General features: G+C 36.1%; 1 protein-coding gene across 8 annotated transcripts in view; it reads right to left on the bottom strand.

Annotated features, from left to right (window-relative positions):
• Positions 1-18,904, bottom strand: part of mark3a (MAP/microtubule affinity-regulating kinase 3a) — a 106,096-nt gene that overhangs the window by 4,827 nt on the left and 82,365 nt on the right. For 4 of the 8 annotated variants that reach the window (XM_039742053.1, XM_039742055.1, XM_039742057.1 and 1 more), the window contains 2 exons: positions 14,415-14,675; positions 12,923-12,949 (listed from right to left, as the gene is read on the bottom strand). In XM_039742053.1, coding sequence (XP_039597987.1) covers positions 12,923-12,949; positions 14,415-14,675 — 288 coding nt within the window. The remainder of the gene's footprint in view (positions 1-12,922; positions 12,950-14,414; positions 14,676-18,904) is intronic. The other 4 variants (XM_039742054.1, XM_039742056.1, XM_039742058.1 and 1 more) reach the window with 1 other exon arrangement.

Below are 18,904 nucleotides of genomic sequence, written 5' to 3'. Positions count from 1 at the left end.
AATAAAATGTAAGTTCTAAAACTGTTGGTTCTTTGTGTGCTTGCCATCAGAACTAAAAAAAAACTGATACAATTTGTTTAGTATACTGCTGTATAATTTTTGCAGGTAATCCTTTAAAGATTTGCCACAACTCTCTTTACACTATCAACTGCAAATGAACCACTAATTTGACAAAACAGCCACTATTCTTCATAGAAGGCTGCAGAAAAATCATCATGTTCTTCTTACTAACTGGTTTTTTAAAAGTCATTGCTTTCTCTATTGCTCAGTGATCACAGCATTGTTGATGCAAAACTGATTTTATGTCAGCCAAAGTAAGTTAGCTTAGCCATTTATAAAACTGTACTTGAGGCACATCAGTATTTTTATATACCCACTTTGTTCAAATGCCCCATTGACACATCTGCATCACCATTTCAGTAATATGAAACAGGTGTGCTGTTGAGGTCATTTAACAAATGCATTGAATGGCCCAGATGACTTGAGGAGGGGGTTTATAAATCAAATTATTTAAATTACAATTAATTACAATATATAGCCACCTAATAAGGTCAAGATAATAACTCTAAAAAGTGGAAACATGAGGTTTACATATACACAATGATTAAAGATATAAAACCATCGGAGTAAAACTGATTGGAATAAAACCAGGAGCTATAGGATCACGCACAGGAATAAAGAATCTCTTCTTTAACAAATGTTTTTGTACCCCCTTTTTTTTGCAAAATATAGCACTATGCAAAAAACAAACGGCTAGAAAAATGTAGCAATAAAAGAAACCATCAAGCTGGCAGGCTACTTTCTGGTTTCTTTAACAAAACACTTTGTTCACAGTATTTTGGGGATAACTGTGAATTATATTAAATGTAGTACATTTCTATGTACATACTGTACACTGTACACACACACAGAGTAAGACAAAACAAAGGCGAGCAAATGTGAGGAAGACTAAGTGAAAGGGGAGCATGCATAGGTCTTGTAAAGACTTAACATGCAAGGTTTTCTGCTCAGTTTATAAATGTATCAATGAAAAAACCTGCACAGATTACCCTCCTGTATTATAAGGAAACAATACACGTTTGTTACAGTGTATATTTCAGGGTATTAAATGAGGATGGTGATAAAGCAAAGCATCTGCAAAATACCTCAAAAGCAGAACTCCACTTTTTACTGACAGACATATAACAGACAATGCTATTCTGCAAAAGGAAAATGTCTAAAGTGCAAGCATGGAGCACAAAAGGATGACGAACAAACACAAACTGGAAACTTCATAATTTTTTAAATTCTAAGTCAGTTTTTAATTAGTAAAATTTGCTTTTAACTAGGTATACATAAACTACTGCTACTACAAACAAAAAACAAAAAAAACAAAAGCACACAGCTGGCCAATACTAATATTTCAATATGCTGTTTTTAAAGCTAACAAAGTTAAATAGCATTTTACATTATTAAAATCAATTCAATATTAAATATATTCAAATATTCTAAAAAAAAAAAAAAAACATGTTAAATATACAGTGCTTAAATTCATTTGAGAATTCAGGTGTAATGGAAACTACTACAAAGTGACAATAATGTAGCTTTTGTAAATAAATTCTGACAATACCAAAAAAAGTAACATATAATTTAAATAATAAATTGGGGTGGGGGTTTTGGGTAAGTTAGAATGAAGGAAAGATGGTGACAAATTTGATAAGAGAAACTGGGTCACCACCACAGATACCTAGATAAAAATTGGTAAGTTCAGGAATATACATTCACTGTTACTGCCAAATATATTTACTTTTGTTTAGTACTGCACTTGGTTATTAAGGCAGTAAAAAGCATCCTGCCATTCAGCACAAAAACATTAGTGAAAGTGGGAAAGCAAATGTATTATGTGGTTAAAAGTGAGGAAAACCTGGGTAATGTGTAAGACAAGATTTAGAACATCAGGTCAATATTGTGTTATTTCGTCTGCCAAGTGATACAAAACTGGAATGTACTACAGTAATAAATTAAGGGACAAGTGTTTCTTCTGCCTCTAGCCATACCTTTTAACCAATCACGGTCAACAATCCTCAAATCCCAACCTTACAAAGGTTTATGTGGTGTTTTTTGTTAATCATGCTTGACAACAACATAATTGGGGTCGGGGGTTTGGAACCAAGGTAAAAGATACTGCAAATTTTCCTTCTGTTAACATCAAAGCTTTATAGCAGACATAAGCTGAATATATCTTCTACTTATTTTTCAGTATGTTTAGTGTGTCTTGTATTATTGATAAGCAACCATTTATTGTTATTACCTACTTATGCAAACATGTTATGCACTAGTCTGGTGTCCAAGCCGATTACAAAAAGTACTGAGGTGGATTAGAAACAAAAGACAATGCTTATCAATCACACAGGAGACTAAGTGTCATTTTTAAAAGATGGATGCAGGCAATCAACTAGTAATATGCAGGCAATCAACTAGTAATACACAGGGTACTTTGCAACAAAGTAATGAAAAGCATGGAATTTTTCCCCTTTGAGTGGAACCATACACAGATGAAATTTTACCATTACTAGACAAGTAACATGTCTAAAAGAGATGTTTGAGTAAAAAGCACAAAGTTCACAGCTACCAATGTAAAGGACCTGCACAATACATTAATATCTATGCTTATACTGCCACCTTTTGAAAACCCAATTTTGTGTATAATAATGTGATATTAAACCTGTCAATTCTACGATGACACTACTAGGAATTCTCTTGCAATTAAAGTGCAAATAAAGATTTTAGCTCCTTTAGCATATTCATGCAATTTAGCAGTTTGAGAAAACAAGAATTAAACAAATTGGTGAAAAACAGGTTAAGACCACTTCTGCAATGTTTTGCTATGAGTCATTCTTACTGTCCATTCCTTGATAACAAAAGTAAAATTTTGCAAATCTGTTTTCCAATAATTTTTTATGCCCCTGAATCTTGGAAAAAAAAAAAAAAAAGATGGGTTCTGAACATGTGTTTTCAGATGCAAGGTATAACCACAAGCAAATATCACAAGAGGAAGCTCGCAACCCCTTTCCATGTAGCTCGCTAAGGGGTTAATGAATCCTACATAAATTTGAAAACTTGATTAGTCAAATTAGGGGTGGGCGATCTTTCCAAAAAATCATCCTTTTAACACAAAATCACGATCCACAATCTGAATTGCAATCTCTCTTTTCAATGTGGCATATACTTAAGAGAATATCCAGACTCAAACTCAACAAGACCTAAGTAACACTTTATTTTAAATATCAAACAAAGTTGAATTGTTCTTGTTTAAGGAACACACCCCGAAGCTGGCGAGAGAGTGAGGAAGGCCCCTCCCCTCAGCCCGTTTCGTGGATCTCGGATTCGCACAAATAAATCAGTACCGCAAGCAAACTATGATAAATAGCAAATTAGAAGTTGCAAAATCAACCTAGAATGTTCAAGCAAATTATAGAAAAAAAAAACAATCTAAATCCATTAAGTAGTTCTCTTGTGAAAAGCGGACAGACATACAGATATTTGATTTTATATATTATATATTAGTAAACCTTCAAACTTATGATGCAGTTAAAGTCTCAACAGCATTCACATCATTTCTGGAGCTTGATAGAGCCAGATAACTATAAGAATCTTCACCAAGCAGCTCTGAAAATGTCTGCTTTGTTGGTCATGAAATCAAAGTTCAGAACAAGTTTGACAGATGAACATTTAAATGACTCTATAAGAGTGAACCTAAGTGGCTACACTCCATCATACACCTCTCTTGTTGACTCCATGCAGTGCCTGTCATCTCACTAACTAAAAAAAATATCACACATGCAACTGGACATGTGAATACTCTTGTGAAGTGAAACAGTGAAATGTAACAAAATGACAAATGAATAAGTAATATCTTTGTATCTAACTGAATTGTTTTGTTTTGACAGCATTTATGTTTTAATTCAATAGTGTGAAAATGCATATAGACATATAAAATACACTTGCAGGTGAACTAAATATTTTTTGTGATGTTTTAATGCAAAATGTGAGTTGTAGACACCAACATTTTGTAAATGTTCAGGCAAAACAAGCTTATTTCAGTTTGTTTGGGTTGAAATAAGCTATGAGAATAAACTTTAGAAAACATGAGTAGCTCTTGGTCATTTTCATTTTGTAAAAGTAGCTCTCGGGGGGGAAAAAAGGTTGGAGACCTGGCAAATTTGCATAAATATGTCAGAATAATCAATTCAAGTGATGTAAAATGGCTTACAGACATTCTTTATACCCCCTCTTACTATTCCACTCAACAGCTAAACAATGGATAATTATGGTTCATTTGTGTTAATTCTTAAGAGAAATGGAAACATGTGCCATTTGTCATAAGGACAAAAGTATAATTACAAACTTTAGGAACTCCCAAGACCTTCTTCACATGAATAATGGATAATTTCTACCCCAGAAAATTAACTTTCCATTCATTTCCATCATTTTAAGGGTATATATTATTGAGTGCACATTTAGTACTTTATCCCACCTGGTCATTTACAAACTTCACCATTTGTTCAGACAAGTCACTGGAGATGCAGTAGTTTGTGTAGTGAGGGCACAGAAAACACCACTAAATGGAGTCTACCTGGTTAATGTCCAAAATTCACCAGTGTCTGATATTTATTTTAGAGATCCAAAAGCATGTGGTATAGTTTAAGATCATATTGATGATTTTACTACTATGAAGCTCTAGTTTGACTGTGTTAAATGCTAAACTAAAATCCATTAAAAAAATCACGGAGAAAGAACCTAGAGAGTCTTAATGCTGAAAAATGTAGTGGAAAGCCCTGTCAAATGCATGTTCAACTGATCTCTTTTACATGATTAGCACAAATAACCTGCTCAAGAAGGGAACTTTTGTTACTGCAGAATTAGATATTAAACTCTGCAAATGTCAAGACCAACATAAGATGTGGTAAAGTTTTGTGAACAGATGTAACAAAGACATATTTTGATTTAAAGAGATTTGTGGAGCAAATACAACACTGCTTGAATCTCAAAACACACCCCAGCTACAGTGAAGCATGATAGTAGTAGCATAATGCTGTTGGGGGCTGCTTTTCACCAATAATGACTGGGTATTGTGATGTGATGTGATTACAATGAAGAATGAAAGAAAATAATGAAATGTTACAAGATACTGTAACCTGTATTAAGACTGCTACATTTTGGTAAAGTACAGTCGATTATTACTTTCATGGGGGTTACATTCCTAGGAAACAATGCAAAAGGTAACAACGTGAATGTTAATACAGGGTGGGCCATTTATATGTATACACCTTAATAAAATGGGAATGGTTGGTGATATTAACTTCCTGTTTGTGGCACATTAGTATATGTGAGGGGGAAAACTTTTCAAGATGGGTGGTGACCATGGTGGCCATTTTGAATCCAACTTTTGTTTTTTCAGTAGGAAGAGGGTCATGTGACACATCAAACGTATTGGGAATTTCACAAGAAAAACAATGGTGTGCTTGGTTTTAACGTAACTTTATTATTTCATGAGTTATTTACAAGTTTCTCTTTGTTTACAGCCATTGATATGTTGCAGAGGTTAACACGTGAGGAGCGGATAGAAATTTTGTTGATGTCTGGTGAACGCAGTAGCCGGGTCATTGCAGCAGATTTCAATGCAAGACACCCTACGAGACCACCCATCTCCCATGCTACAGTTAGCAAACTGCTTGCTAAGTTTCGTGAAACTGGTTCAGTGTTGGATTTGCCAAAATGTGGACGCATGAAAACTGTCACTAATGAAGAAACATCAGTGGTTGTCCTAGCTTCATTCAGCAAGAGCCCACAGCGTAGCACTCGCCGCATGTCACTGCAGAGTGGCATTAGTCGAACATCCCTTCCGCGGATAACAGCTATTTACAAATGGCACCCTTACAAACTCCAGCTACTGCAGCATCTCAACGAGGATGACCCAGATCGGCACACTGAATTTGCAGAATGGGCAAAACAAAAACTGGAACAGGACCCTCAGTTTACACAGAAGATTTTGTTCAGTGATGAGGCAAACTTTTATGTGAATGGTGAAGTTAACAAACAAAACCACCGCTATTGGTCTGACACTAACCCACATTGGATAGATCCCTCCAAGACTGTTGGAACAAAAAAATTGATGGTATGGTGTGGTATATGGGGTACAAAGATAGTGGGGCCATTCTTCATCAATGGAAACCTCAAGGCCACTGGATATGCGAAATTGCTACATGATGATGCGTTTCCCTCTTTATGCACTGAAGCTGGCACGTTCCCGGAGTTTTTCCAGGAAGATGGTGCATCACCACATTATGGGTGTCAGGTCCGAGCATTCCTAGATGAACATTTTACTGGAAAGCGGATTGGTCGTCGTGGGCCAGTTGAATGGTCCCCAAGGTCTCCCGATCTGACCCCCTTAGACTTTTATATTTGGGGTCATCTGAAGGCAATTGTTTATGCTGTGAAGATACGAGATGTGCAGCACCTGAAACTACGGATACTGGAAGCCTGTGCTAGCATTTCTCCTGCGGTGTTGCTATCAGTGTGTGAAGAGTGGGAGAAGAGGGTTGCATTGACAATCCAACACAATGAGCAGCACATTGAACACATTTTATAAGTGGTCAGAAACTTGTAAATAACTTATGAAATAATAAAGTTACGTTAAAACCAAGCACACCATTGTTTTTCTTGTGAAATTCCCAATAAGTTTGATGTGTCACATAACCCTCTTCCTATTGAAAAAACAAAAGTTGGATCCAAAATGTCCGACTTCAAAATGGCCACCATGGTCACCATCCATCTTGAAAAGTTTTCCCCCTCACATATACTAATGTGCCACAAACAGGAAGTTAATATCACCAACCATTCCCATTTTATTAAGGTGTATCCATATAAATGGCCCACCCTGTACATTAAACCTATGAGGAAATAGCAGGTTAGGTTCCAGCAACACACAAAATACACTTTACTTCATGGAATTCTTTATAAAACAGACTATTTTGATAATGTGTACTTTTCATAACACAGAATCCACGAAATAACCCATAAAATGCAGCACACAAAACACAATTGGCAACATGTAACCAAAAAAGTATTTTTTTTTCTCATTAGTCATTCTGGTACATTCTGTGATAGCATCTCCAAACTAAAAACCTTTATCCGATGAGTTGTAAAATGCCGAGAACGGCAAGGTCTCAACACAAAATCTGACATGCAGTTTTACAAAGCTGGCAAATGGCATTGGAGATCACGAAGGATGCACCAGCTTGAAATAATCAGTTGGTGATGTCTGCTTTGTGGGTCTATCACAGCTGGCAAATGGCAGTGGAGATCGTGAACGACACACCAGCTTAAACCAGTCAGTCAGCGACATCTGCTATGTGCACCACTTAAATCCTTTAAAGGTCTCAGCGTATGGGATCAAAGCAGAGGCATGCTGATGTTTAATCATAAGGCTATGGTGGGAAGAGCAGCTTCAGTGTCTGTAGCCAGTTGGTCGATTTGTTAACACCAAATTCATGGCAGAGCAAATTTTCACTAAGCTGCATCACTGACCTAATAAACTTTGGCTTAGAGCCAGAAGGACTTGAATTATTCTTTGGAGGCATAGCTACAACACAAAACTTGATTTTGTATGCAACACGATGAAAATATGCAAGGAATGTACAAGGACCTTTTTACTCTACAACAGTAAACAAGACAGGTATTTTATACCTAATTCAATCCCTCTAAAAGACAAAAATGTCAATCAAACCTCAAAATCTGTGATGTCTAAGCCTTGCACAGAAATCTATATTAGGGTGCGCCCTTCTCCACAGATCAGTGCAAGGACCAAATGCCATTCTCTTAAAAAAAGACCATTACAGCTCCCCAAACCTTTCATTTTTTTCTCTACGGTGCATAGCCATGAAGCCTATGAATGCAGGAGTTTGCCAAAACAAAATTAAAGGAGGAGAGAGAGAAAGAAAAAAAAAAAAAAAAGGCTAGAGAAATAAAAATCATGCAAATATCTGAAGTCGCCATTCAGGGTCATAGGTCCTCTCTTGTTGGATTATTTCATCGCAGAATAAATGTACTTCAGTTAATGGTTGGATTTCTCTCATTTTTTCCCCCCAATATGAGATTACGGTAATTCACCAACGGGTTAATTTTTTTTATAACCTTTTATACTCGTCACTACCAGAGGTGCCAATGATTGTGGAGGGGAAAGCACCAAAAATAGCCACATTAATGCTTTTCATCAGTGTTCATTCTTTCCTGCAAGTAACAAAGGATTTGAACCACAAATGACAATAATGAGCTCACTGGATTCATGGCACCTAGATGAAGTCTTTTCAATAGCGATAGTCCAAAAAAAAAACAAACACAAAAACAACATGCACTGGGTACTGGATGTTGAAAGCACACCAATTAGTTGTATTGGATTTCTTCACAATAAATGTAAAAATGTCAAGCTTGAAATCAGAAGGGATTTATTCTCCCCAACCTGAACATTACCAAACAAGTCCAGTTATGCAATTCTTTGGCAAAGACCACTCAGTTTTGCAAGCTATGTTCAAATGTTGCAAATATCATTAAGTGCAGCTAATTTTACCCTATCCCATAAGAAGAGAGGCACACTTTATTGGGGACAGTATTGTTATTTGGCTGATGTTCATTAAAAAGGAAGACATTGAAAGCAGTCAGATGTGCACATTTTAACCAAACCAGCTGATGGATATAATTGGGGCTTGTCAACATTGTCATTTCACTAAATAATTAAATGTTGTTTTCATGTTCGGTGAGGCAGGCGTTAAGCTGAAGACAAACATGCATGCAAGGAGCCCCATGCGCTCACACACAAAAAAACACGCCACATGGTTTCCCAGTTTTGCTGACAGCACTACTACGCACGTTATTTATTTATTGAGACAGATATCGTTAGTTAAGCAGAATGTCAGCCGTGTAGTCATATTTTTTTTTGAAAAAGGAAGACAACTACGTTGCTACCTGCAAAAATTAGATAATGCAAGGAGGCTGCTGAATTAAATCTATCAATATTATAAATTTAATTATTCATCTGAAGAACCGCCATAAATTATACACTGAATTTTCTAGCAGATAATGCTACCAAAATGAAAGTTAAATCAGACACTACCAGGCTCACTAGTGGTAGCCTCATACAGCAAACCCTTCAAAGTATAAAGACATTTCCTCAAAACAGCACCAGAACTAAAGGCATAACTACTAAAATAATGGTAATGATCACACTAAATGACCAACCTTTTTCCCTTTTTGAGGACAAGGGATTTCGTCACATTTCATGATGTAGTTCATTTAGAACCTCGGTACATTCTTCCAAGCTGGCGATACTTTGCAGATCTGACACTGCCTACATTATATGATGTGATTGCTACACATATCCATGAGCTTTTAAGAAACAATGTCACCAGCATTAACTTCACTACAGATATGTGGAGCTCAGACGTTGGCCCCATGAGCATGTCAAGTCTAACTGCACACTCGATTGCCGAAAAGTTTGAGGCAAAAATAGTGCCTTTGTATGCTAATGTGTTCTCCGGTTCTCATTCTGCAACTTTCATCACACACGCTTTCGATTCCATGTTAGCAAAGTAGAACATAGTAATGTGTACATTGTGTTTCGTGACAATGCTTGCAATATGGCAAAAGCTATGGAAGAAAGTGGCATCAAAAGTTGAAGCAGCATGGCTCACACTTTGTAGCTTGCTATAAATGAAGGCTTATTGAGTCACAGAAGCATCTCCGACTGCATTTCCATTGGGAGGCGAATAGTTACTCATTTTAAGCACTCACAGCTCGCTATTTCGTGGCTGAGAGAAATACAAACAGACCTTGATACCTCAACACGAATGATTCAGCAGGATGTCCTAACTCGTTGGAACAGCATGCATCATATGCTGAAAAATCTGGTTGATCAGAAGTGCACTCTTACTGTGTATGGGGTTGAATACAAGCTTCATGCCTCTCTCACGGTACATAAGTGGGGACTTGTGGAAAACAGAATTACTCTACTCAAACCATTCAAGCAACTTACAGTATTAAAGACATAGGCACGCATTTATCTACAATTATGGATGCGATTCCATCTGTTGACGCACTTAAACATCTGCTTAGCAAGTGTGGCAAGACATATTCCAGAGTTCAGATAGCGAAAACAACACTTTTGGAGGCTGTCACAAAACACTTCTGTGGTTTATTCTCCAAGCCACTATACTATTTATTGACTGTCCTTGATCCACGGTACAAAGATCGATTTTTTGACCAAGATATCAAAAAACAAGCAAAAGAAGAAATTCAGAAACAACTGGTCGAGATGTCAGCTGGTGAAGGAGGTGCAGAGAGTAAGAGTGCACCACAAGAGAAAAAGATTTGCATTCGGAGAGATGTTGCTGCTTCATTACTGGAGATGTATGAAGAAATTCTTGGAGAAAATTCCTTTGTGGCTGCAGAACCACATTCAACTGCAACTGAAGTAAAATAACAGAATCATAAAAGTATTAATAAATTAATTAAAAGGATTTAATTGTTTTATTTTATTTTTTTAAATAAAAACCATACACTGCAACTTCCAAATATCCAATCAATATTATTATGCATTTGCTGAAAATTCACAGTCAGCAATGCAAGGCAGCTTGGCTTGCTGGGACTATGTATAACTTGAATGTAGGGCAAACTGCTCCACAAACATTAGCTGAGAAGAAAAGGAACACATTAACAGCATCACCTCACCTTTTGTCAGGTTTATACAATCTATGGTTGCCAGATTGCCTACAAAACTGTTACTGCAGCAGCCCAGTATATGGATCATTCCATTTTAGACAGTCAAGCCACTGAGGAAAAAATAGTGGAGGAATTTAGTATAGAGGGCACTTTAAGAGGAGGAACAGGTTCACTGCATGCTAGAATGCAGCTTCAAGTTTTGTACCTTGTGAAAGATGAGTAACGTGTCTAAACTGTAAAAAATTTTAAGAGAAGATCTACTCCAGTTTTAATGTAAGCATTACTTTAAAAGAAAATCACCCGGAAAAACACAGCAGTCTCTCAGTATTTCAAGGCACACCTGCATTACAAGGTGCTTCATTTTGGAACAGCTTGTGCTGCATCTCTTAAAAGTGCATCTGCATCACACTTTATAGAGAATGCCCTATATATGAACCAAATCGTTATATGTCAAGCTTTCAGCGCCACAGTATTAATGGTGGTGGTTGGTACAGGCGGTTGTCCCATTTTCTTTACTACAAATCTGGTCAACCCAAGATATTTTTTTTTTATTGTAATTTAGGTAAACGTTTGTAAACTTTTTTTTTTTTTTCTCAGCTAACTATCAAAGCAAGTCCCCTATCTTCAGAAATAATAGTGCTCACTGGTATTGGAAAAGCAACGCAGCCCGTATCCCTACTTTGGCCAAGGTAGCAAATCAAGTACCTATCAGCACGTATTACCAGTGCAGACAATGAACGCCTTTTTTCAGCTGTGTCAAATATAGTAAACGAAAAGAGAAACAGACTTGCTGGTGAAAAGGCAGAAATTCTTCCTTTTGTTAAGAAAAACCTACCATTTGTGCTTTTAAAGAAGCCAAATTAAGCCCGGGTTACTGGCCTCATTGTACCTTTTATTTTAGTTGTACATAAAGTAATACATGTCAGATTATTGCACAAAGAATTCATTTTTTTTGTTAATATACCCAATCCCATGTTATGTAAATGGCATGGTGTCTTGATGTGCTTAAGTAACCCACAATGTGTATGTTAAGCAGATTTTTGTACATGATCTGAAGTATTATTTCTCTAGAGACGGACCATATCTTGCTCTTTTTCCCCCCACACAGAAAGTACTGGCTGCTTGCATCTATAGCAAAAAGCGTAAAAATCAGCAATTAAAAAAAAAAAGTTAATCTGTGCTTCACACCACATTTAAGTTTCATTCTACATAATCAAGACGATGTTTATTATTGAGGTTCTCAATTAGTTAATTTTGCTTTTGTTGACATTGTTCATGCTATGCCACATCCCTGTCTTGTATCAACTAGTGTAAAGAAACTATTCCTGAGAAGTAACATGCAGTCATAATGCTAGTCTAAAAATACCTGTAATTTTCTGGCATAATACTGCACCAGAATTGCATAACTAGCCTGCAAACATGGTTTCAATTGTGCTTTAAACTATACAGTACTTGCTTATCATCAAATGCTGATTATCCTTCCAGGTTACTTTATAATGGTAAATGCTTTGCATTTAGTCTACTTGTTCATTTCATAATACTTCAGGAGCATGGTTTAAACTTTGCCATACACATCCTACTGGGAATAGAAGCTATTAAATTAAGAAGAATAAACCTCTTGTCTTCCTGCAAGGAAGTAGCAAATACTTTATCCAAATAAAAATGCATTAAATGCATCAATTTAAGGCATGGAAGAAAAACTGATTCACAACAGTTTTTTTATTCTACAGCTCAGACACGTTGCAAAGATTATACTTAATGATTACTATTCAGACATTATGCATAAACATATTACAGCTTCATTGGGTAATTAATTAGCATAACATGCCTAGATGTCTTATTTGGCATGCATTACTGATTAGTAAAGAATTTCATTCATTTCACTGTAGAACAATACATAAAGTTGGGAAAACAGACATGCTCAGGAAGAAGCTATGACATTTCATGTGGCAACATGCCGGTAGTGGTTGTCATTTGAAAACTGCTAAACAAAAATGGTTTGATCTCTATAACAAAACATTTAATTTAGTTTTCAAGCAGGTAGAATTTTAGTTTAATAGTCAACCAATTTCCCAAAGCCAGATAGTGTTATGTTAAATGCAAAAAGAAAAAAAGGAAACAATTAAAAAATAAATACACAAAAATAAAAACCAGACTGAAGTCCTACCTTTTGGTAAACCTGAATGACATGTTTCTATAAAAAAAAAAAAAAAAAAAAAAAAAGAAAAACGTGATATCCTATCATTAAGATGAAAAATTCAAAAAAAAAAAAAAAAAAAAGAAAGGTGATACACTTGTGTGATTTGTGATAAGATTTAAAAATTTCAGCATTTTGAGACCTGGAATAATTAAATAAAAAAAAAAAAAAACCCACTAGCTTAAACTTTAAACTGGCTTCAAGGACTGGCAAATAATATTTGCAATTGGTAGTAAAACTACGGTTTAAATCAAATGTTGAATTTTATCCGAATTACAATGGTCTTAAAAGTAGAAAGAGTTTAGTTCTGATCAATCAATAAAAATTGTTCTCACATCTTATATGCTTAAAGGGGAAGACCGTATTTGTTTAGGAGACCCATTTAAGAAGTAAAGATCGATTATAGCTGAAAGAGGTTTGTCAAACTTTTCATCTTTCATTTTCATTTTTCATTCCAAGAAAACCAGGTATGAGGTCATTTTTATATATAAGAGAATTCCATTTGTAGCCATGACAGTAGCATCTGATTTTGAAGAGTAATACTTTGACAGTGGGGACCTTTAGTGAATGTGACTAATATACATAAATACCGAACATGAATGACAGAGCATTCATGCTTAATGTATTTGCATTAGTTCCCAGTATAAGTGCTCAAACGGTCTAGTGGCTTAAAATTATGTATTAAAACCAGACTTGCATAATTCCTCAGTAACTGCAATGGTAATTACAGCGTTTAAGGATCATAATCTCTCACCCCATGGATATTTGTGTGTCCAAACATGAATTTTTTTTCACCCACAAGAACATTAAAGTTACTGAAGAACTGATTACTTACTACCTTCTATTATGTTTTGCAAATATAAATCTATTTTTATCTACGACCATAATAATTTTATTTAGGAGATATAGTCATTATGCCCTACAAATTGAAATTAGCAATGTATCCAATTATGCTAACCACTGGGGACTTTATAAAATTCATATCTACATGATTGATACTTTCATAAAGCCCAATAGTTTAGTGACCACAAAGATTTCTCCAAGAACACCTCAGGAAACACTGAAACCATTATTAAGCAGACAAATTATCTTGTATGTTTCACATAAAAAAAGCAGAGTAGAAAGGCATCAGTTACCAAGATTTCTAGACCTGGTCAGAATATGGTACATCACCAAATAGGATTCTATATTTTTTTATATATATTATATTACCCACACTTCAGCTGAAGTGTGGATTTTGTAAAGCAGAACAATCAGTCATAAGTTCGTATGAAGTAAAAAAAAAAAAAAAAATTATTCAACAATAAAAATCCAGCTACGAGTCATTAAGCCAATACTGTAAAAAGATAAACCAAAAAGCCCTAATCAATTATTTCAGAAAGCCGGTTTTTCTATTTCCCCTGAACTTGTTTTATTCCAAGAGTGACTCAGGACTTAGAAGTCCAAGACAGAAAACACCTACCTTCGAGTGAGCTTAGAAGTCAGCTTGCTGAAGAGATTGGTGGAACCTCGACTCCGAGTTTGAGACAAAGGTGTGGCATCATGTGAAAGAGTGGGAGAGGCAGGTGGACCATTGTACGTAGCTGTTCTCCGCTCTCTGAGTTGGCCACCATGGAAAGTTCTTCGACTGGCAGTGCCACGTGGAAAGCGTAGTCTGTCAGGTGTGGTAGCACTGGTGATACTGTGAGTGGAGGCTACAGGATTTCTCTGGGCAGACGTACTACTGTTAAAAAAGAAAAAATCCAGCATTTTTACTTTGACAAGGTTAAGTGACATACTACAGTGGACTAAGCTATCCTATCAGTTCAAAGGTTTAGAAACAAAAGGTAAGACATGGAAATGACTTTAGAAAAGTACTGGAAACCCAGTCAGAAGCATGCATCTATGGAAATGTATCTAAGCACTGACAAAAGCTACACAAAAGAACAAGGGAGGTCAGTTACAGTATGTATGTATTAAAATGTTTTGACAACTTTACAATAATACCATTATAAAATTAAAGAATGACAAATCAGTAAAACATAGCTGCATCAAAAAAATACAGCATTATTTTTTCCATTAATAGCATACAAAGTCCTTAAAGCAAGAAGTGTTATGAAATTTAGAATAAATCAGATTCCAGAATGGTATAATCCTAGAGTTTAACATTGGTGTGTGCATAGAACAGTTATTATTCTTAGCTCCAGTGGGTACAGATAAGAAGCTGGCCACTGCCTGTCTGGCACAGGTATGGAAATGCCCACACCCTGCCAGGCAATGTTAAATTTGGAAAAATACTGTCAAATCTCACATATAATCATGCACACTTGTATATAACATGCATGCTGATTTAGCCCAAAATTTACAAGTAAAAAATTAAATTCATATATAATGTGCATTCTTCACTTCAAGATTTAATTAAAATTGAAGTTAATACTTTATAATTGTTTTTCTAAACAAAATGTAATCTTTATTTAGTTTAGGTAAATAGGCGCATTACATTTTAATGCTTTATCTGATGACACCTGTTTACACTCACAGAAAACTTTGTCTTTGCTACCATCAAGATTATTAGAAATAAAACATTTCAGGAAACCATATTGAATTATAGACGCATCTAATTAATTCCAAGCTGCAATTGTCTATTCGGAAACAGTTGGTTGATGCATACAGCCAACAGCAGTAAATGTGCAATTACCATTGCTTAACCATGCATTCCATTTAAGATCAGATTTTCTTAAGTTCCTCCTTGATGTATGCCAAACAATTAGAGCACCAACATAGACGGTTGCTGAGACATTATACTCAAACACATTTTAACCAGTCAATGCTTCATCCATCCATCCTTTAAAGTGAACACGACTTGAAGTTTTATTCCTTTGCATAGAATCGCTCTCTTAAAAATTGTGAAAGGCGGCAACTTTCCTCCATCTCCAGTGCACACTAAAATAACAGTAAAGAGACTTTACATGTCCAGTTGTACACAGACACATCGTAAAGGATATCTGATCGGCGTTTCCAGTCTGTGCAAGATCATGTGTGTTCCTTTATGAATTTAATAATGTAGTTTTGAAACTTCAGCAGCTTTGTTTTGTAGTCATCTGAAAGCTGCTGTGTGATGGTAGTTGTTCTATGAACTGAAAGACCATGACGCCTTATAAAACTAACTGCCCATCCCATGAGACAATTAAAAAACCTTTTGTGATGGCAAAGATTTTAATAAGTTCCAAAGCTTTAAGTCGAATTTTAATACATGAAAAACCAATTCCTTGTAGCCGCCCATTTGTTGCCCAGTCCATTAAGACGGATTTGCATTTTTTTCTTCTTTTTTTTTAATATAAAGTAGGCCATGCTTGCAAAGGCCTCGTTGTGCACCATAATAAGGTGTTTGACTCAGTAATACGAAAATGGCAACTTGCTGCCCCCATTGCCATCAGTTTCTGCATATTTTATTTCTAACAGCTTTGCTGCTGCAGTATAACTTCTACTTGATTTCATTTTAAGGGCTTAAAATACCAGACAGTATTAACTCTTTTAGGGAAGATGTCAACTTTTGTCAACAGGACAGGCAAGGTTGATAATCAACTGTAAATGTCGAAAAAAATTCAGTTATGGTAAAGGAAGACTATCTATGCTTAGAGGAATGATAGACTTGTTGACTAGACGTCTAATCCCTGCATGTGAGTGAGCAGACACCTGGTGAGCGAGTGAACTGTATTCGCAAAGCAAAATATTTAGTGGACAATGTTTTGTGTATATTATTTGAAATTTGACTCTGACTTGTTGGGCTCCGATTTTGGTGCAAGTGATCTGAAGATCTAAAATGAAAGTGTAGTACAGGCATCAGCTGATTGGGGTGCTAGTGTAGTTGATGAGCCTACGGCAACAGTCTCCTGTGAGGACTGACACTTAAATAAGAGGTAAAAACCAGATTGCACTGCTGCCTCTGCACAACCACTGCTGCCAGAGACGGTGAACATGCAGTGAGAGTAGCCACAGAACCAGCAAGCAAAGTTTTATGTTGATTTATGTGAGAGACCATTGTTGTGTGCTTTTCAAAAAACAGCCCATTGGGCAAGAATTGAATATCTGTAGTTAAAAATGTATTTATTAGAAATAGAGATTTGTAATGAATTTGAATTTTAATCTACTAACCTGATGTACAAAAAATACCCAGAAGCCCTATCATTCCACTAGAGGTTATTTTTAAAGAGAGACAGTGCTTTTACAACTGAAGGAGGCAAGAACTTCTTACATGTGCCAGAGGCTTAGAGATGATGCACAGTTCCTACAAAGAAAGCATTCAACTACACACATGCATTCAAGTAGGACTGCAATTAATTTCATAAAATAATTCCAGCTGACTGGTATCCTGTTCATTACTGATCCAGTCTGTAATGTACAGAAACCTGCTCTTTTTTTAATTTGACAGTCTGTGTGACTGCTGTCAGTTAGTATGCCATGCATTATGTAAAGAATAATAAAGCAGTGGATAAAACATTACAAAATAGTATGTACTCACTCAATGTTCACCTTACAAAAAGATTACCTTAAAATTACTTTTGTGTGACACAAACATTGTAAATGTGATATGGTTTTGTGTATGGAAGTTTAAATATCATACTTACCTTGCAAGTGGAAAAATTTACAAAAGCAAAATCACAAGACTGTCATTTTGATGTCACCATAATTTTTTCAAGTTTGAAATGAACGAAACTGAAGTTGCTCTAGTGCTTCTAACACTATTGAGACTTGTTTCTGAAAGCGACATCATGACTTGACGTGTGTCATTTCATAACCGAATGAATGGTGCTGCATATTTTCACAAATCATGTTAGAACTGGCATCAGGTCACGTAAGATGGAAAGACTTTGACATTTCTGAATTTTTGAATTGCAAATAAAGGATTGTGTACCTATACTGTTAAAATACATATGACATGTACACGAAGAGCTCTCGGGCAAAATAAAAGGTTTAAAAAGTTGGTCAAAACACCTAATTAAATAGAGTGGTTTTACTAACTTTCTTTGAAACTGTGAACATGTATTGTACTTATCTTGTAATTTGAAGCACAACTTCAGTGCTACCACTGAAATAACATATTTAAAACTTAAAACTGGAGTAGTTAAGGGGAAGACTTACTTTACTTACTTATTTGCCTGACAGAAAACATCTACAAAGAAAAAGTCCTAATATGACTGAAGCTCATTTGTTTATGAGATGTAAAGAAACTGACTGCAAGTCAGACAAAAACAGGATAATATCCAGCCTAAAGTTACATAATGTTTGACAAATTGAGGGGTGGCATTTGTGGAAAATGTTAAAACTCCGGTTTCTACAAGCAGACTAATGGACAGGAAACTTATCCGTACCTCAAGAAATGCACCAGAACGTCTGCTAAAAATAGTAGGACTATTGACCTACTGTATGCAAATGTTAAAGACGCATACAGCGACACCCCGCTGCCTGCGCTTGGGAAAGAAGATCATAACCTGGTTCTGCTTCAGCCTCACTACAAACCAAGAGTGAGGGTGCTACCTACAACACCACACTCATTCAAGAAGTGGTCCCCTGAGGCAGAGCAGGGTCCAAGAGACTGCTTTGGAACTACGGACTGGGATAATATGCAGGGATCATATAGTGAGAACACTGAGGAGGTTGTTCACTGCACTACTGACTACATCAACTTCTGTATGGTCATTGTAGTTCCAGTAAGAACGGGCCTTTTGAACCAGAAGAAAAGGGCTTTTAAAGGCGGTGATCTGCATGAGCTCAAGGTGGTAGCCAGGATTCCATCATCTATATGCTACACCGATCCCTCTCCCACTTGGACAGAGGCAGTGGTGCTGTAAGAATTATGTTTCTGGACTTCTCTATCACCTTCAAAACCATCCAAACTCTGCTCCACAGGGACAAGCTGACAGAGATGGGAGTAGATTCATACCTGGTGGCATGGATCATGGACTCTCTTAC

This window comes from Polypterus senegalus, chromosome 18 (genome assembly GCF_016835505.1).
Source record: "Polypterus senegalus isolate Bchr_013 chromosome 18, ASM1683550v1, whole genome shotgun sequence".
Lineage (NCBI taxonomy): Eukaryota > Metazoa > Chordata > Cladistia > Polypteriformes > Polypteridae > Polypterus > Polypterus senegalus.
Note: the sequence above shows the minus strand (reverse complement) of the source record. Positions and strands in the feature narration are given on the sequence as shown.